General features: G+C 32.5%; 1 protein-coding gene across 11 annotated transcripts; it reads left to right on the forward strand.

Annotated features, from left to right (window-relative positions):
- Positions 1-1,839: 1,839 nt before the first annotated feature.
- Positions 1,840-23,854, forward strand: syd (JNK-interacting protein syd). Of its 11 annotated transcripts, XM_088187714.1 has the most exons (21): positions 1,840-2,280; positions 5,958-6,113; positions 6,196-6,349; positions 6,415-6,599; positions 6,661-6,817; positions 6,906-6,941; positions 8,974-8,991; positions 9,116-9,173; positions 9,241-9,535; positions 9,596-9,711; positions 9,778-9,958; positions 12,936-13,075; positions 13,147-13,375; positions 15,651-15,851; positions 15,931-16,097; positions 16,234-16,394; positions 16,544-16,715; positions 17,991-18,226; positions 18,293-18,490; positions 19,054-19,173; positions 20,907-21,099. In XM_088187714.1, the coding sequence occupies exons 1-20, from the start codon at positions 1,954-1,956 to the stop codon at positions 19,122-19,124; spliced, it is 3,258 nt and encodes a 1,085-aa protein (XP_088043840.1). In that variant the 5' UTR covers positions 1,840-1,953; the 3' UTR covers positions 19,125-19,173; positions 20,907-21,099. The 11 variants fall into 11 exon arrangements, 8 of the variants coding, with proteins under 8 accessions (XP_088043840.1, XP_088043838.1, XP_088043841.1 ...); XM_088187712.1 differs by lacking the exon at positions 19,054-19,173 and having other exon boundaries at positions 20,907-23,854; XM_088187715.1 differs by lacking the exon at positions 8,974-8,991.
- The last annotated feature ends 3,474 nt before the right edge of the window (positions 23,855-27,328 follow it).

A 27,328-nucleotide genomic window follows, 5' to 3' on the forward strand; every position in this document is an offset into this window, starting at 1 on the left:
CCTAGTTTGAGGAGCTAGTATCCTGAAAATCTCGAAATAAACGAGTACACTTTTGAGTGTGTCAGTGACTTCATATAACTAGGAACCCTGTTAACAAGTACAAATGATTTCAGTAAGGTGATCAAGAGACGAGTAGTGTCAGAAATTAATGCTATTTCAACCTAATAAAACAAATCAAATCGCGGACACTATCTTACGTACAAAAATATTGCTCTACAAAACGCTGATCAGACCAGTTTTGACATAAGGTTCAGAGAGTTGGACACTTACCAGGGCTGACGAAAGGCTGGTTGACATATTCGAGAGGAAAGTGCTCCGCAGGATATATGGAGCAACAAGTGGCATATACGAAACAATCGGGAGCTCTACAACCTCTTCTATGAAGAGAGTGTCTCCACCCTCACCAGAGTTGGAAGACTCCAGGAAGGAAGTTGGAAGAAAAATATAAATAATATATGCATGTTTTTATTGCTTTACAGCAAATCGCTTAGGTCAGCACATCAGCGTGGCAAATAATATCAGAGTATGTTCTTTAACAATATTGTTTGATAATTTTAAGTGAATATTTCTCCTTTATTTGATATTATGGCGCCCCACAAGAACGCCGACCCTTTCTGCTAAAACCTTTTTGGATCAACATGGACTGTTAATCGTTCGATTTTGCAGCTCAAACTTTATAATTTATATTTGCTTAATAAAACTATATTAAACAGCACTTTCGGCGTCAAAGTAAGAAATCAATGACAAGAAAATCATTAATTAATAAACAAAATTTGGCGACGAGAGGTGACGGGTGGCAATAAGACACAGATTGAGCCGCTACAGTAGTATTTTTATTGAAGTATAGTTAATAGTTATATTTTTAATATAAAACTGAGTGGAAGGTGCGCGAGGCCCGCACCGGCGAGTCACCAAGAAAAAGCGTGTCCACCACGCCAGTGTTACAAGGGTAACGCCAAGTTTCAGCCATAATAAAACCTAAATATATATAAATGGGCATCAATGGAAGGAGAAGGGGCGTGAAGACATAACTATTAATGCTATCGAAAAATTTTTGGCGACGGGTGGCAATTAGACACAGATTGAGCCGCTGCAGTAGTATTATTATATAATTTATTTTTCTTTCATTTTTTTTATTTCTCTTTTCTTTTTTAAATTTGTTAAAGGTTTTATATATTTTTCCTTAAGCTTAGTATACTTACGGAAAATTTATTATTCTTTTTTATGATATTGTATAATTTACCCAATTGTAAACATAAATGGTTATGAACCAGTATTGTACATTTATTGTGCCTGTATGTTATTGTACCTATATATAATTTTGAAATAAACTTTTATATTAATATACTAGATGATTGTGTTTGCTCATATGTGATTGAAATTGATTTCTTTAAAAATTATAATTTGTTCTAAATATTTTTTGTTAACATAAATCGAACCGAAATAAACCGATATTTTTTTCGGTTCAGATCTAGTTTTTGCTCCGAAAAATACCAGGTTTTCCTATTTCCGGTTCAGTTCCGGTTCGAAGTCCTGATTTTTTTGTACAGAATAAAATGATATATATTTTTTAAATGAGAATAATTTTGTTACAATATGTTTATTATTAAGCCCAGTGACATAAAGCAAAGATTTGAGAGATACAAAAATTGAGGGGGGCAATTTTAAATATTATCTATTATAAGAAGGTTAACGCTAAAATACGGTTTGGGTCCCTCGATTTAAATATAAGTTATATTGTAACAATTTTGAGCTGCATTATGACGTGATATAGTAGTAAAATCGTTAAAGATGTGTAAATACGCATACTGTGCTAGCTTTAAAAATATTTGTATCCATAGTCTGGTTCGATATTGCCCCGTTGGAGGCGCAGGTCGCTTAGTTGGCGTGCGCGACATGACAAGCGCTGGTGGGTAGTCGATTGCGAGCAGTCGTTTATCGTCCGTTGCCGTCATGAGCCTTGACGAGGGCCCCGGCGGGGGGCTGGGCGCCGAGACCGTCTACGGCACCCACGAGGACTCGCAAGCTGTCATGTCCGAGAAAGTGCAGTCTTTGGCTGGCAGCATCTACAGGGAGTTCGAGAAGATGATCGCGCGCTACGACGAAGACGTCGTCAAGACGCTGATGCCGCAGCTGGTTAACGTGCTTGAGTGCCTCGACGCCGCTTACCAGCGCAACCAGGAGCACGACGTAGAGCTCGAGCTGCTCCGCGAGGACAACGAGCAGCTGGTCACCCAGTATGAGAGGGAGAAGGTAGCCAGAAAGCAGGCCGAGCAGAAGGTGACCAATTATTTATTATACCGGTATATTTAAATGCAATTTTTTCACAGGTGAGAAGTAATTTTTGAACTTAAGAGGTGCTTATTGAGCTTCTTTTTACAATTTGTTGGATATTACATAATTGAGTGTATATAATTGTATAATTGAGTGTAATATATATACACAATTATATTTAAAGATAATATTTAGGGTCAGGGTTGATTTCCTACGGGTTTGGTTATAAAATTATTTTGGTTCATATAACCAGCAATTCAACCCGAGAATAAGCTTAGGCCCACTAGCACAATGTAATCAATTTATATTTATTTATACTCGATTCAGAATTCAGTCAGTGGAGCGCTATCTCGTTCATTAATATTTATATGCAAGAAAGAGATGGCAATATTTGGGTTACACCCCTATAGTTTTTCTTGCAAGTCAACACACATAATGTATTTTCATTCATTTTCTCTGATTATTGTGGGTATATGCATCGTTATTACCAAAAAGTATTATTAAATTTACTTAGTAGAAATAATAATATAAATGAAAGAAAAATACTTTAAGAAAACAACACCCATTACAATTCTATAAAACATATATTTGTTATCAGTAAACGTAATGTATACATGATTCAGAAATCATAGTCAGTGCAGCGCTATCTCTATCGTTAATATTTGAGTTACACCCTTATAATTTGCCTTGTAAGTCATGACACACATTAACAAATGATAGTATTGTCATCACGCGAAATTTATTATTTATCAGAGTTTATTTAATTGTTATTCTTTGTTTAACTCCTCCAGACCTGATATATTTTTGTTTGAGATAAAACATATTTTTAAATATTTAAATTTAATTTTTATTATTATATTTACTATTAAATAAATAATGTGCATAATTATGCACAAATTATCTCAAGTGTTGCAATTGAAAAAAAACTTGATTTATTTTTTTTTAATAAATGAAATAAGTTTTACTTAGACGTACGTTATAAAACTTACAGTTATCACCACGAAAAAACGCATAACCATAATACTTCTAAACCCATCATTATATTGCATCTTTTCATCGTTAGTGTCATATTTTCTTTGTAAAAAAACATGAACTAAATATATTTATAAGTAATTGCTTATTTTGCTGCACAATTTGTGATCGATTAGTACTAGAAAAACATGATCTAAAATACGAGGGGAAGTCAAAATGTATATACACTTTTCGTTCTACAGGTGTGTTATAGTTAAAGTGTAGATATAAAGTGTAGAAACTATAGGTTGTTACGCCTCGTCTCGATACGAAGTATTATCTGTACAAGGTCCATCACAATTCGTTATCCTTGATTCACTTCTCTCTTGTTTAGCATACCAGTGTATACATGTAAATTTAGAGTATATGCACTTTCGGAGTCTGCAGCTGCCCATATTTTGATTCCGTAATGGCTTGGTTTGCTTTTCATATAAACTGTAAATTTACAATTTCCTCGATACACTGCTAATCTTTCGTCAAGTGTTATGTGTACCAGGAATATAATTTTGTTTGCATACACCTGCAAACTTGTCGAAAACAAAATTGAATGCTTCCATTTTATCTTCGCTTGCATTCATTCTCTCTAATCTTGTCAATCAGTCATCAAATCTGAGAACACTAAAAATTTCTGTAAACCTATCTCTTGACATTGCAGCCGGATAAAAATATTGTCTAAACAATTCATTGGTTGTCCACAATTGCTTAAATTGAATTTTGCAGCCATTGATTCTTCTCGAAGAAAGTAATATACACTCGGTTCTTTTTTTATGCGGTAGATATGTTCCACAGGAAAACGCATAAAAATAAATAGCACAAAAAAGACTAGACACACGTCTAAAAATAAAGGATACGTTACATAATTTTTTACCATATGTTTGAGGTGTTTTATATTTCATTAAAATTTATTACGAATACTATTTGAATATCGATTAGTTAAAAAGGTCCGAATATTCGAATTGGAACCTCTAGTCAGGTAGTCCCTACCCGTCAACTTTGCTGATGGTAATCCACGGGTCCTGTAATATTTACCTGCGAAAACTGAAGTTTATTGTGCTACCATTTATTTAATGAATGTTTGTACAATACGAAAAATAAATATTATGACTAAATTTTTCCTAGAATAGAGAAAAAACACCATAAATTTTTCAGCGTGACAGTCATAAATTATATACTAATAAATTTATTTTGACTCACATTAACTGTTATAATCGAACAATTATAACCTTGTGTTAGATCTTCTTTTTAACACTTTTAACCTTTTGTAAAATTTTAGATCTAAATAACAATGTGCTTTATCGCCTAGAAGTGGTAACCAATTTGAGTGTTATTTCAAACTAGCTATAAATTTCATCACCATATAAAAAACATAAAAGCATCGAAGATGCAGAATTTGTTGTGCAATATGCCCATCAATTGAGGAGCTCTAGGGCACTGAGTGCTCTTGATTTGATAATTTAGTTCTTTTGGAAATCTTATTAAAGTAAAATGAATATTAAAATTAAATCAAATTTATATTCTATTCATGGTTTTATTGATTACATTTTCTTCGAATTGCTCTGATCATATATAGATTATTTGGGGGGCTACTAATTGCTATGGCATAATCTATGGCCTTTAACTATAAGTTTCTCAATTCACAATTGTTTGGGAACCTAATATTTTCATCATGAAATATCGAAAATCATATATAAATATATTTATTAAAATTGCCAATATATGTGAATGTAACGGTTCTGATCCGATTCAAAATTTATTCAAGATTTTTAACTTTCATATCTGCACTTGGTCACAAATCGACAAAAAAAAATATTATGCTTTTACAAGACCAAACAACTTAATTAATATACAAATGTTTCCAACCAAGTGGATGTATCTTTTTCTCATATTGTTCTTTAGGCTGGTTTCACACGTACCGGATGGATTCGCCCGGCACCGGGCCGGCGCCGTGTAGTGGGGATGGTGTTGTATGTATATCATTTCAGACGTGCCAGACGAATCCATCCGGCGCCGGCCCGACGCTTGCTGCCGGGTTGTCGCCGGCCGCGCTCATTACGGCGCTCTGTCCGGCGCCGGGTACCGGGTTGACTGTGGTGGGGGTAAAACTCAAACATGAACCGGGCAATTGACAGTGATTGTGGTATCTTGTAATAAAATTATTAAATATATTCCTCGTGTTTAGGCAATAGCGGAAGAAATAGACCTCGAAATTTTAATTATATTAATAAAATCTCTTTTAATTATCTTAGTAGAATACATACAAAAATAAAATCCTAACGCGAAATGCGTGGAAGGACTTATGTGAAGCCGTTAATCCTAAATGACTTGCATCAGTTGACGGGGGTATAGGTCGGGTTAGGAAGAAACCGGCCAGAGACCGGCCACGTGTGAAAGCTTTGTAAACGGCTTCGGCCCGGTGCCGGGTGAATCCATCCGGCACGTGTGAAACCGGCCTTAGTCATTATCTCACAACTGTCAGAAATAGTATAATTGCATTTTAAAAAACAATCTTTTTATTATAAATCAAAAAAATCATACTTCCAGGGTTATAGAAATTTTTGCTATGTTTTTAAGTTTATATTTTACCTTTTGTTTTTTACTGTATATCATTTGTTTCAATTCCATATAAAGCGTTTAGCAGTTTTGCCTTATTGAAAAAAATGTGTTCTTTGCAGTTACTGGAAATTGAAGATATTGCTGAAGGCGAACGAAAAGAGCTTACTGGTAGATTAGAAGCTTTAGAGAGCATTGTGCGCATGCTAGAACTGAAGCACAAAAATTCTTTAGAGCATGCGTGTCGCTTGGAAGAACGGGAGAATGAACTTAAAAAGGTAAACTAAAAAACACGTAATTTATAACGACTATACTATAGCAGAAAAATAATATTCTTTGTTGAAATAACGCAATATTTAGGAATATGCTAAACTACACGAGAGATATACCGAGCTGTTCAAAACACATATGGAGTATATGGAGCGCACCAAGCTGCTTTTAGGCGCTGCTGGTGGAGATCGCGGTGTTGATTCTCGAAATCGAATGGGGCTTCATCCTATGACGAGATCTAGTGGTAGGTGATTTAATTGATCCTTTTTTAGTACTCTAAATACATTCCACCTGTAATTTATGTTTCAGGACCAATATCATTTGGTTTTGCATCGTTAGAAGGCGGCGTAACGGGCATGGAAAGCACTGAAGGCATGGAAAGCCCCACGAGTGCGTCACCATCGCCGCCATCACCACCGTTAGGTGAAGAATTGGCCGCCGTACGTACGATGGAACAAGCTCATCAGACCGATCCCATCTTACACCACAGCCAAGTATGTTGTCTGCTTGATTTCAGCTTATTGCTGTTTATTTTATTTTATGTCTCGTTTTTAGGCCACTTCTCCCGTTGCGCCGCAGAATAACAACGTACTTTCTGGACGTTCTCAGACGAAACGAGAACAACGCAGTGGAAACACTCTTTATCAAGAGCTCTCGTTCCAAGACGCTGATGCAAATCTAGCGGACGGAGACGATAACAACGATATTACGGGTAAATACCGTTTTCAAATAATATAAGACTTTCTAACTGGTTTCGACCGTATTTTATTAAATACTGATTTGTGTTTTTAATTTTTCAGGTAGTTGGGTACATCCTGGAGAATATGCCTCGTCAGGTTTGTTTATTACTACATGTCGACTTACAATAATTGCTTTAAATGTTATAAAATATTAACAAGATAATATTTTTTTGAGATCTTACGAATGGCTTAATGTTTTATAAAAAAAATCTTAAATTTACAAGTGACTTAATAACTTACTGATTTTTAAAACATTTTCATTAATTGATAAATAATGTAGTAATTGTAATCAATATTGATTTTAAATAACAATTATCAGTAAGAATTAGTTGTTTTGAAATTTAATGTTTTCATTTAAAACCAACTTTTTGTTTGGTCATTAACGTTTATACAAAGTACAGGGCTTACAGAACCTCTTCAAGACTTTTTAAACCTTTGGTTGTCGAAACTTAATATATTAGATTTTGCTAATATGTCGAGAATTGCCAGATCCAATGTTGTCATTGAATCGGATACATTTTTAATGGGCTCTAGGATATTTGCTCCAGGAGTAAATAACATTTTTTATCATTTAATATATCTATATTTAAATAGTAATTCCGAAAGGTTTGGCCACCAAAGGCTTAATTGAGAAAATTAATGATAAAATCACCATACCTCTTATTTCCATATACTAAAAAAAATATGTAAAAATGCTAGTGGTCTTAATATGCTGTGCAATTTCCTTTATACTAATTATTAGGTCATCCCATATGCTATGCTTCTTTTCCCATGTACTGCTGATAGTGAGATTAATGTATGAATTATCAATTACATAGCATGTTTTAACAAGGCTAGTTCATTTATTTCTGACATTTGCCATTTTTTATGGGAATTCATTCAAGTGACAAAAACGATGGTAGTGGCTGAAATATATGTAAAGTGTAGCGAGAAAATGAATCTAATTCTAAAAAACCCTTAAAGTGGGATGTAGTTTCATTGCATACAATTGTTGATGGTTGTTGAATTCAACCGTTAACACATTTCTCTAAATTTCACATAAATTGTAGCAAAGAATGAGTATTTGTACGTTCTTTTGATCACATGTTCACAAGATGGCAAAAGATAAGCTAAAATAGTGATTGGGAAATAATATCAGGTATAATAAAACATGCAAAATAATTTGGACGTTAAATGATCGACTAACTTGGAAATTGATAAATTGGAACCAATTTGTAAAAGTTATAAAAAATGAGAGGAAATATATTTTAAAATATTTTTATGTTTCTTCAAAGATGTATTTACGATCACTCTGCAAATCTTGGTGGACTATCAGCCTTTTTTTCGTTCCACCCGAACCACAATCACCAACCTTTTATTCTTTTCAATTCTGTCAAGTTATCCTATTACCTATGTGAAAAAACTGGCGTTTATTCATAATTACATTTGAGAGGAAGTGGAAATTCTCTAAATTTCAATAATATTTGTTCCTTGTCTACTAGAATTGTAAAATAGAAAAAGTCAGTGCGGCACAACCTTGAACAGCGACTTACATTGAACGTCAAATAAAGCTTTGATTTAGATCTCTGAAATATCAATAATATTTGCAATTTATTCCGTCCAAATTATTTTTATCATCTTAAGAATGTCATTATGTGTTTTAAAACATTTTACATCACACTAGTAAAATAACTAAGTGAAGCGCGTTAATATGCTCATTTTGTATGGCCGGCCACATACGGCCAGATAGATAGAGCGCTTTAACGCTCAAAAGGGTTAATACGTTGGCATTGTATAATGATCTGATTTTTTTTTAATTTACCGTCTTAAGTCTCATATTTTTTTGGACCATTGTTTTAAGTCATTTCGGTCTCATTTCATATAAATATGGTAATAAAAGACGCAAAACTTATGGGGTGTCCCAATATAACCAGTCTCATATTCAGTAATAATTTTGTCATGTAATTTATTTAAATAATAGCTTTTATTAATATATTTTTGAATAATAAAAAGCAAACTAACATGTTTAAATTATACATTCTATACTTATTTGAATTATTGCATGTGAATAACGTGTCATCTAATCATTTGTATCTGTATTTTTATTATTCCCAACTTTGTCTGCCTGTGCTCGTCGTCTGGATTACAGTGAATGACAATTATTTCGGTGAGTTCTAACACATTTGTATTTATCGTACGCTTTTCTAATATTTGCAAATAAAATCTATATTAAAATTTCTTAGATTTAAACTTGAATGCTTACATATAACACATGAATATAATTTTTACAGGTATGGGAAAAGAAGTTGAGAATTTAATATTGGAAAACAACGAGCTACTGGCGACAAAGTAAGTTTATTTTTTATTTTTATATTATTAAAATCAGTATAATTTATAAAATAATTGATTTTTATAGGAACGCGTTGAACGTGGTTAAGGATGACTTGATTGCTAAAGTCGACGAGTTGATGAGCGAACAGGAGATGTTACGCGAAGAAATAACAACTGCAAATATGGCTCGAAAGCGACTCACCGATCACGTGGCCGAGCTGGAGGACGAACTTAGACGATTGCGCGAAGAGATCGCCACCAGCAATTCGGCCGCGAAATCCTCCGACGGCATGGAAGAATCCGACGTGCCGATGGCGCAGAGGAAGAAATTCACGCGCGTCGAGATGGCGCGCGTTCTGATGGAGAGGAATCAGTATAAGGTATTTTTATTAACTCCGATTTAAGTTGAACTCGGCTTCTGATTGTGTATATACTTTTAGGAACGGTTTATGGAATTGCAAGAAGCTGTTAGACTGACCGAGTTCATACGAGCCAATCGAAATGACACTCTAGATAAGAAGCAAAGCATATGGAGTTTTTTTAATAACCTATTCAAGTAATTATGCATATTTATTTATTAGTGAAGGTTTGACGTGTTATTATTATAATTGCCCTTTTTCAGAACTAACGATCGGCCAACCAGACCGCTCTCGTCTCCGCAGCTGCGCCCAGGCGCCGGCGGGAGCAGTTCGTCTCGATTGCGCCACTCCCACACTCAGGCAGAGTTGTTGGACTCCAGTCACACCAACTCAGATAAAGCGCAACAACGAAAGAAGATGGAGAGACGAGATCAATACAGACAGGTATATGATAGATTGCATTAGAGGGTGTATAGATTTATTTTCAGTTACCCGATCGATGGTGATGGTTTGTCGTATGTAATGTTTGTGTTTGTGATCTATCGTATGGGACGAGTTCGGAGGTCTTACTGCATGAGGCGCCATGCCAAAATAATTTTTATTTGATTAATTCAGGATCGAAGGTGCAATCCGTCTTGATCTGCCGTGTTGAATTAGAATTGTAGCTTAATACTGTTGAATGGAATAGAGGTATGTATAGGATTGAAAATTATAACAGAGCATAACAACCTAGTAAAGGTGATGCAGCTCGAAATCCTATAGAATCATCCAGTGTTTTAAATTATGCTTGAACAATAACATTATTTTATTATTAAACATTTTTATTGACATTTATTGTGTAAAGCGTTGTGATAATAACCAGAGTTAATGTTTTAAATCAAATGCATAATCCATAATAATAAAGAGCATATCACTATACACAGCTTGTAAAGTTATATGCTCTTCGGTGATAATCTGAATTAATTGTTATGAATTTAATTTATATAAATATGATCTCAATTTATTAGCATATTAGACTTATGTGTTATTTAATTAATTGTTAATGACAATTTATTTTTGGATATTGTATAATTGATAGTTTTTATTAAATGCATGTGAAATTTTTCAGCATGCTTATATTCAGTGTTATGTATTGATATATTTTGGCACAGTCATATGAAGGGCTTGAAGAAGTAACAAGATATTTCAGTTTTTTAGTTTTTACCTATGAATGTCCTTTTTATAGATTATATAATTCTTTATCTTCTAGTACCAATACTTTTAATAAAAATGGTTCTTTAAAATTAAATTTGTGTGAAAATATGTGCAAATTAATTTGCCGTCAGCTTTTGAAGATTTATACACAAATGATTTTTATATTTTTAGATATAACATCAGTTACTTTCAATTTTTCTTTTCAATATTCATATTTTGGCAAACCGAGAACCAAAACTTGATACATTTCTCGAAACTCAACTCACTTATGTGATAAATATTAAACTTGCTTCAATTTGAGAACTATGTATAAACAGATACGATTCATGATTAGATAAAACATTTTTAGAATAAAATAGATTGTAAAAATTGTTATAATCTGGCATTGTAATGTATATTAGTATGGAAAATGTAATTAAATTTATAAAATAATCGTTAATATTTATGAACTACACAGATATAATTTTATAAAATTGATGATTATATTATAAAATCAGACACGGCTTATATATTGGATCAATATAAAAAAAATGGTATTTTTATACATATTTATGTAGACATCTATGTACAACAAAATAAATGTAAAGACATTTAGCCAAGTTTAACATCATTAATTAAAAATGTAATGTTTTACTCGTGGCTGACTTTATACGTTACACATGTTTTTATATAGATACTGGTATCAAATAGTTTATCTCGAAATTTATTATTTTAAGTGAAGTTTAATACTTGATTATCCTAAAATGCTTCTTCCATAGATCCTTCATTTAAGGGATAATCCATTACTTATTAACTCATTGCCATTTATGTATGTATATATCTCAGAATCATTTGTGATTTTTTCTTTTTAATTTTAGCAGATAGAATAAGAAAACAATGGTCCAGTACGAAGAGCAATGCTACACATCATATCATCACTCGTTTCTTTTTCTGCTTTATTTGTGCTTTAGGGTTTATTCGGTAGAGGTCGCATTGTTCGCTACTGTCTCATCACATATATGAGTTATAAGTGATAATGTATTTTTTAATTAGAATATTTGCAATGCGATATATGTAAATATTATTTAAATTAGTAGACACACATAATGAAGAATTGTAAGATTAAATAATTCATTTTTTTGATAGTCACTAAAGATAATATTATAAAGTGTATTGTATTATAATTATGTGTATATTGTCAAGAAAGAAAATTTTAATACATAAAAATGTTAATCTTAAAAAAACATGTTACCCATTATCTAGTGGAATTTTTTTTCTTCATTATTATAATATCTAGAGATCATAGTATTATTTATAACCCTTTGGCTACTGAGATTTTGGGACTTCTATCTAAAAATTGATGCGTGTTCTGAAAATATGTTATCTGTACCTGAATAAAATACAGTGTATCTGATTCTTTCTTCAATGATAACATCAGATCCGGCAATTCTCGCCAATTCAGTCAATATAGCGAATTTCATCATCCAAAGGAATAAGACGTCAAAATAGTAATTTTTTAAAAAAACTTTTGAAGGCAATATAACATATATTATATGACACCTTTAATACTATGCACTCTAGATATCATTGAAAATTGATTTAAAATGTTTACGTATGTTATTTTGCTATAATATGTAGACTGAGATGTTATATATTGAGATTATATAAACGATTGTATTATGTATTTTTAATACGGAATATTTATGTGTATACGTTTTTTGTGATACTTGATCATTTGTAAAAATATGTATTTATTTGCAAATTGTGATTCGATATTTTTTTATTTGTTTTTGTTTGTATATATTGTATAGTTTTTAGTTGAATTTGTTTATTTTTTGCCTTGCTAATAAATTTTTATTTTGCCTTTTTTTTATTATTTTTCATTTATTCTCCATTCTTTTTATTATTTATATAAAGCATTCGATAAAATAAACAAATCGCCTGCGTTTATTTTTCTAATTCGAAGAGTAAGAATGTAATTTGTGATCAGCGAACAATAGGCTTAAATAAATATTAACAACAACGTCGAATCCGGTGATAAAATTAAATATTAAATATAATAGACGAATTACATTCTTACTGTTTGGAGATGCTGATGTCGTTTGTACAGAAGGAGTTGTATAAAACACATCCTGGAGGAAAAATTTAAACGCTTTACATCTTTGTAGATTAGCAGAGCTTCAGAAGAACTATCGACATAACCGTGCTATTTCATGCTTTTTAAAAGTTGTCCTATCTTTGCCCGTAGGTTAGAGCGCACGTTAGAAAAGAAGATGGACGCATGCAGGCGTACGGATGGAGTCTACCGGGAAGGCCACCTACCGTTTCGACCAGCACTCATAGTTGCTCATCGTCAGGGTTACCTGTACCGGTGCCCGTGTTCTGCAGGTGCTTGCTCTAAACGATTCGTTCAACAAAACTGGAAATTTTGCTGACTCTTTTTTTTAAATTCAATTCAGACCTTTGACCGAAACGAATCCTGGAATGAAATTCCTGTGCGGAACGGGCGTCAACGTCAAAGGAAGCGACGGATTCTTGCTAGGGTCCAACGCTATTAAGAACACCGGTCTGGCGGTGTCGCTCAAGGACGAGATGGCCGATTCGGTCCGCGACAATATCTCGGCCTATACATATTTGAACTCGCTCGTATGGATTTGCTCGAGCACTCACACCAACAGCACCGTTATGGTAATTTCATATATGAAACGTCGACTTTCAAACTTAATAAATAAATTTGGATTAGATATTAAAATACTTACTAGTGTAGCTGAAAATATTTTTAAATTATGCGACCCTTCCAAAAACATCCTACTCTTTTTGTTCGGTGCTAAACTTCTACGATGACATCTCTTAACTTATGCTTATCAATTAATCTGGAAGTCACCTTATTGAATTTTTTTCACATTCTTCAATTTACATTGAACGGCTGCTCTATTGAGTAATTTATTGTCATAGCGGAGGCATGAAACTGTTTGAAGCGAAAAATCACTAGGAATCAGCTTTCTTGCACAGTTTTTATAGCTTCAAATTCACAGGGGTACAAATATTAAAGGTTAGTTTTTGCCGTGGTAATCTATTAAAATGAATAAATAAGGACGAATATTGTCTCGTATTTTTAAACACAATCATAAACATACAATTTACACTTGCGACGCTGTTGTATACTTATAGAAGAGGCAGACAACAAATCTTTAAAGCAAAATTTGAAAAATTTAAGTATTATGTATATATTCAAGAATACATACACTGGTCTGTATTTTAATGAGAATAAAAAATTTAATAAAAAATATTTAATATTTATACAAAATTAAATGCTTATTTTTTTTATAATACCTCAGTTTTTTATATTAGTAATCTATAGATTCTACTGCTGTCATTATATTTATGCTAACAACTGTGATTTTATGTTATAGTCAATTTTATCATTATTCGGTCACAGTTTATCATTTAATAATAAATAGATATTGAATCTGTATTAGAATATTTTTTATAAACTGTAATATATTGTAGCCTCACATCAAACAGCGGTAATAAATCATAAAAACGATTATACCATATAAATCAATATACACTATTTATATCTGATCTTAGCGATTTTTAAAAATTAAAAAAAATCAACATAATTTTGATCTAGAACTCAAAATAATCTCAACCATATCTAAAAATCCCTCCAGGAAAATATTTTTTCTATTGTATTTCTAATAGAGTTATCAATTTTTTAATTTTTTTAATTGTCGACATGTTGTAACAAGATGGTGGATCAGCCTAGCCAATGAACTTAGCTGAAATCCGATTAAAATTACCACAGTTATCGTAGTCACAAAAACTACTGTGCCAAAGAAATGGGTCAATTAATCTGGTTTTGAAAAATGACACCATAACACATTTAGTTTGTATTATTATCTGACTTTTCTTGTTGTCAAACAATCAAGACGTCTATTTAAAACAATGAAAATAATATTAACATACATAAAAAGTCTAGTCATATCACATCATAAAAATTGATGATGCATCCAAGTATTTAAGAATTCGAAGCAGTTTATGTCAGAATTGGCAATAGATCTTCACTTTTTTCAATCGATTTTAGTTGAACCTGTAATTGTACGGAGATACTTGATTAAAATGGCGTTAATCGCCCCAACTTTAGGTTTTATTTAACACATTAAAAAAAAAATTCAACCAGCTAATGTGATGAAATTGCAGTTTGCAATGCAGTTGCAGCATCTGGTTTTAAAACAAGACTTGTCCAGGCCGTTTTGACCAGCGGCAAACGAAATAGATCCTGGGAATTTTTATGATCACTTTTACTTGCCGTTGCGTACGAGATATGAGTTAGCGGTATTTTGCCAGTGGTAGGTGCTCATGTTACATTCGTCCGTAATTATTGGCCAAACCAATAAGCAAAAGTGTCTGATTTATGCAAAAAATGTGTACCTTATGAAGCAATGCATTAAAATTTGGAGTTCTTGTAGAAAACAGTTTGTTCGAATAAGACTAGTGGAATGCCTGAAAGATAATTGTTTACAACCAACAGTTGAACATCACAAAGTCTTTTGGCATATGAAGTTAGGAATTTTGTTAGAATTCTTATAGAAGTAAAGTTGTCTCAGGTGGCTTTAATTTCTTGGACAGTATTGTATATTGAACATTTTGACTCAGTACGGTTTGGGGTCTACTGGAGTCAAAGTCATGTCATGTAATCCTACGCGATAGGTAGTGTTTCAATTGAAATTACCTAAAATGGAATGTTTTAGGGGGTTCTAATGATGCAGCTGAACTCAGCATGTTATTGTACATGATGGTTAAGTGTTATCCGAGACAATAAAATGAATGAAAAGTCCGTTACTGAATCTGTTTTGTAATATGAATAATTATCCAAGTACCAACCTTAAATATTCCTTAAAAAAAAAAATTGCTCGAGTAAACATATGTGTATATAACAATGATGTTTTTTTATTAATAGGTAATTGACGCGAACAATCCTGGCGATATATTAGAGTCGTTTGTGATTGCCGACAAGCATTTGTTGTGTATTGCTTCTATCGGTGGACACATAATGGAGGAATATGGGGAGCTAAACTCTGAAAAGTCATCTTCGAATCAAAACTTGTCAGAGAGCGAAAACTCTCAACCGCCCGAAGTGCCAACTGGAAAGATTACATTAGTGCGTATGATCACACTGCTTGTAAAAGTCGAATGATGGCAAAAAAACAAAATTTTATTAATGAAAATAATTGTTGCAGGTGACCGTCGATAATAACGAGGTGCCGGAAACTTTGCCTCAAACGCCTCCGAATGAGGAAGTTCCACCGAAATATACGACTGCGATGGCGACTATGTGGCTCGGTGCGCAGAGCGGGATGCTCTACATCCACTCGGCAATCGGAGAATGGAGCGTTTGCTTAGGAAGGTCTGTAATTGAACGTAATTTAATCGAAGGGTTTTAAATGATATCAATTAAAATAATTCAGTCTGGATAGCATCTTCAGCCCTTCGTTTTTATACTTTATGGCTATATCTTACAATAAAATAATTTTTCTTTACAGTGTACATTTAAAAGACGCAGTATTGTGTCTTGTACAATGTACCACTCGAGTTGTAGCCTCGTTAGCTGACGGCACCGTCGCCGTATTCGCTCGTTCCGCCGAAGGTTTTTGGGATCTTTCGCACTACCATTTAGTAACATTGAGCGCTCCGCAGCATTCTGGTATGTTACACATTTCAAAACAAAGCGATACGTTTGCAATAAGCTTATTTTTGGCACGGCGTATTTTTGATTGATCCATATATGTGCGCGTGTTGTTGTTTCGAGCCGTATATTTTAGATATGTATGATATATTGGTCGTTTTTCACAGTGAGGTGTCTAGCGCTCGTCGGATCCACGGTGTGGTGTGGTTATCGGAGCAAAGTCGCCGTGCTGGAGCCGGCGTCCCTGACGTTGCTTCATTGTTTCGAAGCTCATCCTCGCAAAGAGAGTCAAGTGCGGCAATTGGCTTGTTCTGGTCCTGGAGTTTGGGTCTCCATAAGGTATATAGATACAAATTTTTATCTATTATTAAAAATTGTATTAAATACTAATACTGTACATCAGTTATGTCGGCTATCAGTTATGGCCACCACTGTTATAAGTAACAAAAAGATAAGAAAATAAATTTCGCACAACAAAAAGAGCACAATTTTGGGCGGTATCTCACCTATAACTTGGCGGATGTTTTTTTATGGATGAATGGTTTTTAGGTGCTTCGACGTTTCGGGTTTGTCGGCGTAGATACGACTCTTAGCGTAACCCCACAAAAAATCCAACGGCATTAAATAGCATGATCTTGGCGGCCAGTTATGGCACCATAACGGGAAATAATGCTACCTGGGAACTTTTCATGCAAAACATCCAACGTTGCACCCAATGTGTGACAAGTTGTTTCGTCTTGTTGGAATCACATGTCTTTCACATCAATATCTTCGATTTCGTGCTAAAAATAATCAGTTATAATGCGCCTATAGCTCTCACCATTGACTTTAACAGTCTGACCTTCATCGTTTTTAAAAAGTAAGGCCCAATGATGCCGCTTGACCACAATGCGCACCGAAGATTCACCTTTGGGCATGTAATGGTCTCTCGTGAATTATATAAGAATTTTCCTCGCCTCATATGTGGCAATGTTGCTTAATAACATACCCATAAAGATGAAAATGTGCCTCATCAGAGAAGATTTTCTTTGAAAAATCAGCATCAACTTTCTGCTGCTCTAACACCCAATCTGCACAAATTCTTCGCTGTCCATGGTCTCTGGTTCATCTGCATTTTATACAGATGTAGGTGCAAGTCCGGATGCAAAATGCGCCAAATGGAGCCATAAAGAAAGCCCTAAAGTTGTGAACGCTGACGAATCGGCAATTCTGAGTTTTCGGCGACACTCACTTACAGCAGCAATATTCTCTGCTGAACGGTCGCTACGTTGATGCACAGGTCTTACCATATCTCCAACGCTTCTAGTCTCTTAAAATTTTTTCGAAACAATGCGAATTGTTCGCTTAGTAGGACGATGAAATTGACTATAATCTTCCTGTAAATTTCGATACGCATTTCGTACAGAATTGTTATTTCTGTACAACAATTAAACAATTTTAACGCCTTGAGCGGTGGTTAAGCGACCTATTTTGTGAATGTGTTGTTGCAAACTAACATTTGACACTGAACACGCGTTATTGACAGTTGTCTAATTTACAGTGCTGATAACATGAGAAACTCGAAATGAATCACTCAGTATATGAATGATATATGTAGATGTTTATAAATTTTAGGTTGGATTCCACATTGCGATTATACCACGCAAGAACTTATCAACATTTACAAGATGTCGACATTGAACCTTACGTCAGCAAGATGCTCGGAACCGGAAAACTCGGATTCTCTTTCGTTCGAATAACAGCACTCTTGATCGCCTCGGCGCGACTGTGGATAGGCACCGGAAATGGAGTGATTATATCGGTTCCGCTTTCAGATCCCTCCGATTTAGACTCGAGAGCTCACCTAGCAGGTAATTTGTCCTGATTAATTATGTTAATTATAAATGAGATATTTTAATCGTTTGATAAACGTTCAGCGCCAGGATCTTTAGTTCGAATAAATTCGTCTGCCCCCGGAGTGAGTATACCAGGCTGCACAATGGCTCATGCTCAGCTCAGTTTCCACGGTCACAGGGACGCAGTGAAGTTCTTCGTGGCAGTGCCAGGGACAGATCCTCATCCGTCACCAATGCTGGTCATGTCAGCCGGCGAGGGATATATTGACTTCAGAATAGGTTTACATTTTATTCAGTTGTTATTCAAAAGCATATTTGCATTGCTTTGGAATTTTTTCATTATTCTGCGTTGTAGCTCGTTTATGAATTATCTTTTTGAGGCCATGTTTCACAAATTTTGTTGAACAAGATAGGTGGTAGTGTGAGGCATACAAATTGCGCCATAGTTTATTTTTTTGCATACTGTACCTTAATTGTCAACTGATTTAAAAATAATACAGATGATACTTTGAACGACAACTTTAAAATTTATGGACCTTCTCTCTAAAATTCTACAGATCATTTAAATATTCGTCTTTATAATATATTTGCCATAATTTAGAACTATAAGTGACGATTCCATGTTCATTGTTATCTATAGATTTATCTATCTTGTACTAATATCGAATAAATCGTTATATGTTCTACTTTAAGAAAAATACACCAAATAATCTTTGAACCAGGTTAGTCGAGACATGGCCCAGTTAAAGCACGTTTCTTCGTCGTTGTTTTTATTTACATTATTTTTAGCAGTTATCAGTTTTAGAACGTGTTTTTCTTTTTTTTTCTTTTTTTTTCGCTAGAAGACCATGTGGACGATGCGCGAGATGTCGCCTCCCATCTGATAGTATGGCAGATTCTACCGGAAACGTGATACGACGTACGCTCGTTGGGCTCGATTTTTAACGTTAGCAAATACGGTGGTACGTTTCAATCTAACAGATAGTCGCCAGCGCTCGATCGCGCTTTACACATTTCGTTAACATTCTTTACGGCGACGGGGAGACACTGAACATTTTTCGTTTTGAACACTACTCTGCTTGTGCTGCATCTGTCTGTCTTGAAAGTGTAAAATCTTATTCTCTCTTTCTTTCTACGTAGTCGAAGTTTTGGTCTTTCGATTATGAATGTGCATGTTATTTCTGGTATGATTTTTACGCTTTATTTTCAATTACTGCTCTTTTTTTGTACAATACATATGTTTCAGCATACTTTGAGAATTTTTGTGGTTTGTTGATTTTTTGTGGTGGCTGCATCGAGAGATATTTTTAAATTTTAAACGGTATCCATAGATGATAACCGCAGTTTATTTTTAAATAATCCTAATGAATAATATTTTTTAATTCGAAAGTATTTTTTTGCAATGTATCTAAAACATTCAAGATGTATTTATATCATATTTTTTGATTATTTTTTATATATAATAATTAAAAACCTTTTTTGTTTGACAGTTTTACGAGTGAGATATTAAACTTTTATGTCAAGTGAATATTGTTTAATAAAATATCCATCTACTTTATATGATGTCATTTAGATGTCCTAATTGTCTGATGTTGACAATTAGTTGATACTTATATCAAATAATTTTTATTAAAAAAAAATATTATTATGCATATATCATATATACTTACATACATTGAATAAATTGTATATACATACAATATATCAGAAAAATATAAAAAAAATAATAATTATATAAAATGGTCAGTTATATAGTACTGACATATGGCTTATATTTAACAGAGAATGTTAATATGAAATTTAATATAACCTCTGTAAAATTTGTACATATATATATTTTAATGCATACTTATTCGAATAGTATTATACTATTAAGTATAATACTATTCGAATAATTAAATTAAAAAATAAATTTCTTCAGGTATTGTCGCTGCGGAGGCAGCAAATAGAGCTTTGCTGACCGTTTATCAAAATTTTACAGACCTTTTGTAACAAAGTTATTGACCATATATTCTTTAAAAAAGTGACTATTTAATCTGTTGTCATTTAATTCTGCAATCAGTAATTTTAATTAATATTCAGTAGTTATTAAAGGGACTGTATTTTTATATCGAATCATCTGTTTTTAAATTCAATGGTTATTTAGATTTTCATGACAACATAGGTGTACATTGCTACGCGTGTTTCATTACGAAATTGCAGAAATTAGATAAAATCCTTCTTTTCACATGTGAAAAAATAAATTAGTTATGGTATTGTTGCCATGACGGATTATTAGCCGCCATCGCTTTACTGACCATAATAATAACATTATTAACTGTTTCTTTAAAAGTAACTGACATTTATTCTTAAAAAAACTATCCATTTAGCTTGTTTCTCTTTTGTTTTAGTATTGTTAATTGTCGCAATCAGAATGTTTGTCAGAATTATACCGATGACTTGTAGTATATATATATTACAAGTCATCAGCATGTATTTTGTGCAGACATAAAATAAAATAAACCCAATACTCTTTATCTCACTCAAAATAATTGAAGTTAATTATTTCTTAACCTAATTAGAAAAACAAGATTTTGCAATATAAAACTTTCTGTAATATCTTTCTCTATAAGACACTATAATTACATTGTTGTTCAACCATAACCAAATTAGCAATACTTTATTTACTTTATATCTAATTATTCGTTTGTGACAGGCGACGGCGACATGGAAGACAGCGTCGTTCTACCAGAAGGCGAAAACGTTCAAGGGAGCGACGGCGAAGCGACCAACGCCAGCCTCCAGCAGCCCAAATTCGAGCATGATCACTTGATCGTTTGGCAAGTCGCTACACTGTAATTCAAGAAACGCATTTCTAACATTATAATATGTTAGTAATCTTCGAAAAATATAATTATGCAACATACATATATAATAGATGTTTGTTTATATATTTGTGTATTTGAAAAATATAATCGTGCATCTTTCAATCGAACAGATTGTACTAGAATGTGATAATGCCTACATGCAGCTTGTAATCTTCATGGTTTTGATGCTTACATTTGGTTATAGCCACCATGGTTTTGGATTATTTGATGTATTATGTATTGTAATTGGTATTATTTACCTATGTATATATTAAAATTAGATAGTGTATTTTTATTTCTTTAGAGGGGCAGTACTCATATGCAATCTTCCCTACCATTTTTATGTTTTTTAACGCATTAATAATAATTTAATAGTGTTTTAATATATTTTAACACAATAAATTTTTATGAATTATCTAAAAGTATCAAAAATATTCTAATATATAGTGTTATTCATTTTTTTAACAAAGCATTCTGTGCAATAGTCAAATAAATTTATATTTATAAATTAAATTATAGTATTGTTATGTTTAATTAGTATTTTTTATCCTTTTTTAACATTTTCGAATATCGTATCGACTGAATTAGCGTTACTAAGGAAAGGAGGTCCATAATTATCTTGATTTTTCTTTTCAAAATATTATCTATTATACATACACATGACTTTTTTTATAAAATACAACAATACTTATTTTCGAGCGTTAAAAATTAAAATTATAGAACTTTCTTCATATTTAGTCACAAGAAAATTATAAGAAAAGTTAAAACTCATGCAATAGAACGAATATTATTACTTATATTATTTTAATTTAGTATATTTAGCAGGGTTATTGTTTTTTATCGAATATGTTATCAACACATTGTTATTATTAATCGAGTTATTTCGTTATCAAATTTAGGGCTTAATTGTATTTATTTATTTGTGACGCTGATTCGGTCCTGATAATTTTTCAACACATTAAAAATATTAAAACGTATTTCATTGTTATCAAATCTTTGTGTTATTTCTATCGCAATATTATTTTTGAATTAAAACAATTATTAATTTATTAACAATGTTTGAGTTGTGTACTTCGTTACCGAAACATCGAGAAGTGTAAAAATACAGTCCGGTCCAACTAATTGAGCGTTTAGGGCCATATTATATAATTTTCATATACGTTTAAGGCCACAAAATACAGTTATTGTAATAATAGTCGTAGAGTTAAATTTAACCGAATTTACCATAGAGATAATAGATGCTTGTGGTTGGATCGCGCTGCTTTAAGTTTTTTGTAATGTTTTTTAAGCTCAGTGTACTTGTAGTGCTTTTTATCGTATAGATGCATTGAGTGTATGTATTGTTTAATGACTGAATCGATTAAGGTGACCAATTAAAATTTGGAGGTGCATGCTTATGACATTTTTGCATGGACATGAATTTATATAATAAATATAGGGCAAGATTTTATTATACATGGGTTAAAGTCGATTAATGCATTTCTGATCGTGTCTCAATACAATGTGCTTATATTTTTTTGTATACATGTGTTTCAAAAGAATAAATTATTTAATTTGTATGAAAACCTCATTGGATTGTAAAGAGTGTTTGTTTATATCTGATCGTAAATATTGAAAGTTTATAACTTGATTCTAAAAAATGTTACAACATGGCCAAATCTGTGCCTTGCATGTACCCTCCGTAGCTCTTTTCTCTGGTCACTTTATTAATGACACCCATCAACGGCAAATCTCAAAATTTTTACGAATAAATGAAAAAATAGTCTTAAGAAGTGAAAATAATATCTAATAATAAACGAAAAAAATGTTTTATAATATTTATTTTTGCATGTTGAAACAAATATTTAAAAATTGACATTTTCTAGATTGCTATACATAATTAATAGTTTTAATGTCTATTAAGTTATATACATTATAAATAAGTATTTATTGTAATATACGAATAAAAAAGTTTTAACCAACTGATATGATTACGCGGTAGATTTCTGTCATTGTGATATTGATGGTATCGAGTTGTCGGTGTATAAGAGTCATAAAATAGAATAAATCAATTTAATCAAAACAATGTATGCGTGTGTATTTGTATATACATACATATGTATATGCACTCATCCCCCCATTTATGCGGTACTTTTTTTGTGCGATTTCACTTTAAAGCGATCGAGAAAATATGTATGTTTTTTTTTTTTTTTGATGCGTTTTGTAATGTTCAGCGCTGAATGATGACGTCACCTCGTACGTACATAACCTATATTCATCAGTCTGACGTATCTTATATTATATTTGTCTTATATTTTTGTATGAATTACTTGCCTTTTTTTACGCGGGGCTTCTGAAGAACGTATCTACCGCGCAAATCGAGGGATGAGTGTATATATCAGTGGCGGGCGGTGAAATACTTTCCATCTCGAACGCTCGCGTGTTAAGTAACGAGAATGAGAGAGATAAGGGCTCTCAGATCTTTCACTCACTCTCGTCACTTAACACGCAAGCGATCGAGAGGGAAATTATCTCACTGCCCGCCACTGGTATACATGTACATGTACATATATATGTATAAGCATATGCATATATATTTATATACTTATGATGTATGATTATGTATACATGTAACCAAAGATGTGTATGCGCTTTTTATTAATTATAAATAAAATCTAGTGGTTCTTCAGCTTTCCAATAATAATAATTATTATAATCTATATCAGTACTCAGTAAATTGATAAACATTATTAAAGAAGTGACATCATTTGACCGATTTGTGTATTATGTATTAGTTTGAATAAATAACTTGATCGTATTATTATCTTTTATTCATTGTTTTCCTCACTTTGTCAGTCTTATCTGTTATTCATCGAAGTTTCTGAATAGACTTTCTTTAGATCTGTTTATAATGTTTTACTTGTATATATATTGGTCTATAATTGTCTGGCGAGGATGGCCGAAAATAGTGATTACGATTCCAGTGGCACTGTATTTTTGTTATTGTTATCTCAATTATCGCCAGATAGTGCATAAACGAGGTTGAAGAAAAAATATTGTAATAGAAGAAGGAATTAAAGTTGAGCTTCTGGAGTTTCAGTCAGTTCTTGGCGAAACTATTGATATTCATAAAAAAAAGCATGTCTTTATGGGGTCAAACACTTAAGTTTGCTCTCAATAAGCCACAAATTTTCCAAAATAATCAACTAGCATAAACTACCAGAATATAATTTTTTTATGAGCTTTGCGACACATGCCTAGAAACAATAGCACTGTTGTACGTATCCTTTGATATTATTGTATGGTCATTCACAACTGGCCACCTGGAAGTTACGCCTTCAAGCTTTTAACTAGGGTGTACTGGAGGCGGGGTAATACTATTGGTCTTCTCTCCCATCTGTCCAAACATCACTTACCCGACGGCGACTCTCGGACCCCCAAGACTCGCCAATTCGACTCAGCTAACCACAAGGAATCAGAGATACTCGCCATTTTCACAATTGCGAAGCTGTGCGACTTTTTCTCATTCAACGCCGTCCGACGTTGTTTTCAAATTGAGACGTAATATCGAAGAAGGCGCCGCAATGAATTTATTGTATCACAAGATGATAAATAATATTAAAGGCATGTCTTATATTGTTTTTGGGAAGATAGTTTTGGTAGGGTTTAACAATCAGGGATATTGAAAATAGATGCAGAAAATGATAATGAAGATACTTGGAAAATCAAGAACGTTAACTGTGAAGAGTAATGGATTCAACTCTTCAATACCAAAGAACTTCTGCTCCTGTGGAATTTTTGTTCTCAATCATTAACCGTATTTGGTCTGAAGATAGATGTAGAGTGACTGAATCAACAGACAACAGTCTGTTGGTGTATAAAATAAACATAGATATGAATGAAAAAAAAAATGACAGACCGTCTCTTAAAAATCTTTATAATGGTGATAATCAAATGATTATTGTCTGATTTGTTTTCAATTGCAAATTTGTGTTTTTTGGGGGAAAAATAGTACAGTAAGCTCTTTTATGCTTAAAACTTCTTCATCTCCAGAAACGATAAGAAAATTTATAGAAAAAATATTAATGGATTCAATTTATTATGCTTTTAAAGGTTATAATTTTTAAGTTAAAAATATTTTTGTGCCAATGGGACTACGTTTTTTTTTATATATAATAACTGATAAGCTTATCTCGACCGATTGCTGAAATAAACATATTATTTTGCAACGTTAAATACAATAGTTCTCATAGAAATAGGTGGCAAAAAGTGTAATTTGGTTAACCATGATATCCTACTTTTACACATTAATAATGATAAATAAATATGTGCTTAATATAATAATATATAACTTTGCTTTGTTTAGTTGAATCAAGATCCAAGCATCATGTATGTATCAAAAAAACAGGTTTTTATTCGTAGCGATTCTCAAACTTCTCCATGTTTATTATTAAAAAAATAATTATAAATATGTGTTGCCGAGAAAACGCCGCCGCGAACCTTTCACGTATTTATTAGCATTTAGCTATTTATCAAAGAGAAATAGGCACTCTAAAAGAGTAATAAAAAGTGTAAAGACAGTAAATACCACTCTTCCAACCAGTTATTGTAATTTTGATCAAATTCACATTTTTTATAACACGTTTCATTTCTGGTGAAATTTTGTAAGATTTCTCCAGAAATAACCCGCGCTATTTTTCTCAAGTAAAAATAGTATTTTTGAATATGAATATGATAAAAATTGCACATCTCAATATGATAAAAAGTAAAAAATAGAATAACATTTTTATGAAGAGAAACTATCTTGAATTTTTAACTCTTCAAAGTTGGATCTGTTATTAGTTTTGATTAAAATTATTTAGTATGAATAGAATCGTTTTCTGTGACAAAATATATCTACATAAGATTTTGCGTCCTGAATTGGAGCTTTGAAGATTTGCTCATTATGATTCAGATAGTAGTCAGAGTCTTTACATTTCTACCTAAAATGTTTTGAAAATTTTAATGACGCAATAAAAAATACACTTTGTTAAGCTCGCTCTTTATATTCTAAAACTACACTCATTTATATATTTATCCCATTACTCGTATTATTATTTCTGTAAGTATTAGAAATATAATTCAATTTATGTTGTAAATTTTGTCATTGATCTATATGTATGAGGTATTCTAGTAGGGCTTAAGACAGCGAACGCCACAGTGTCCAAATTGTATTACCACATTTTGGGTGCATGCGAAAGCTGTAAGTGCTGTTTTTGCTTCTACCTACGATGCAATACGAATTTTTATAGTCAAGTAATTATAAATCGTATTGCATCGGATGTAAAAACAATAACAGTAAAGTCGTGTTTTCGCATCTTTAAATTGTTCAGTCGGTTTTGCTCTTGTACGCACACACAAAACAGTCTATAAAATATGAATATTGCGGCGTTCTCTGGTTTAAGGTAATCTAAACATTTAAAACTCTCTGATTAACTTTTCCCTGCTTCCAGGTTCATTTACAACTTAAGTGACACGATATAAATAATTATTATAACTATAAGTTAAAATTGTGCACACGTGCCAATTACGTATTTATACGACGTTATGCATCACATGAATTTACTTTTTTTTATCTCCTATAATGGCAAAAGTGCGGCTATAAATGCATCACCAAATTATGCGCGTGTGACCTTTACATCAATTTATATACGAGGTGTGATAAAAAAATAACGAAACATTTCAATTTTATTTATATTGTCCGAATTAGATATAATACACTTATGTCGTTTTTTCTAATCTGCAAAACATTTGTGGAATGTAATACAATTTCCTTGCGATGCTGTTTTTGTTTTGCTACTCGTTTTATGTCTAAAATGTGAATCAAAAATGCTTTATATAAACTGTGCTAATTACTAACATCTTAGGAACCCTCCATAATAACAACTCGGCGATCGAGGATTGTTTTTAAATGCCATTATATATATATATTTGATCTGTTTTAAATTTGAAAAAAATATGTATTGACCGATTGAGAACCACTGGTTGTGTTTATTTGTAGTTCATATAAATAAAATCTAATTGTAATTATATTGACGAACAATCTAAAATTGATGGCCAATTTTTTTCGTCTTAATACCAAATCAAACGTCAAACCGCCATTTTATGCGAAAGGGACAGTGCCATTGTGAAGTGTCACGTGATTAGTTATTTTTTCGATAAATCAATGGTACCGCTTGAGAACCACTGCATCTATTTATAGTTCAAAGTTTTATCAGCTTTGCCCCTCTATAAGTACGCCCGCCTGTTCGTC

Source organism: Plectrocnemia conspersa, unplaced genomic scaffold (assembly GCF_051122295.1).
Source record: "Plectrocnemia conspersa isolate PC_06_02 unplaced genomic scaffold, ASM5112229v1 ptg000006l, whole genome shotgun sequence".
Taxonomy (NCBI): domain Eukaryota; kingdom Metazoa; phylum Arthropoda; class Insecta; order Trichoptera; family Polycentropodidae; genus Plectrocnemia; species Plectrocnemia conspersa.

Coding starts and splice junctions, on each gene's coding strand:
- syd (XM_088187712.1), top strand. CDS start 1,954: ATGAGCCTTGACGAGGGCCCCGGCGGGGGGCTGGGCGCCGAGACCGTC. Junction 6,600..6,660: donor CCATCTTACACCACAGCCAA/GTATGTTGTCTG, acceptor TCTCGTTTTTAG/GCCACTTCTCCCGTTGCGCC. Junction 13,076..13,146: donor CCGGTGCCCGTGTTCTGCAG/GTGCTTGCTCTA, acceptor AATTCAATTCAG/ACCTTTGACCGAAACGAATC.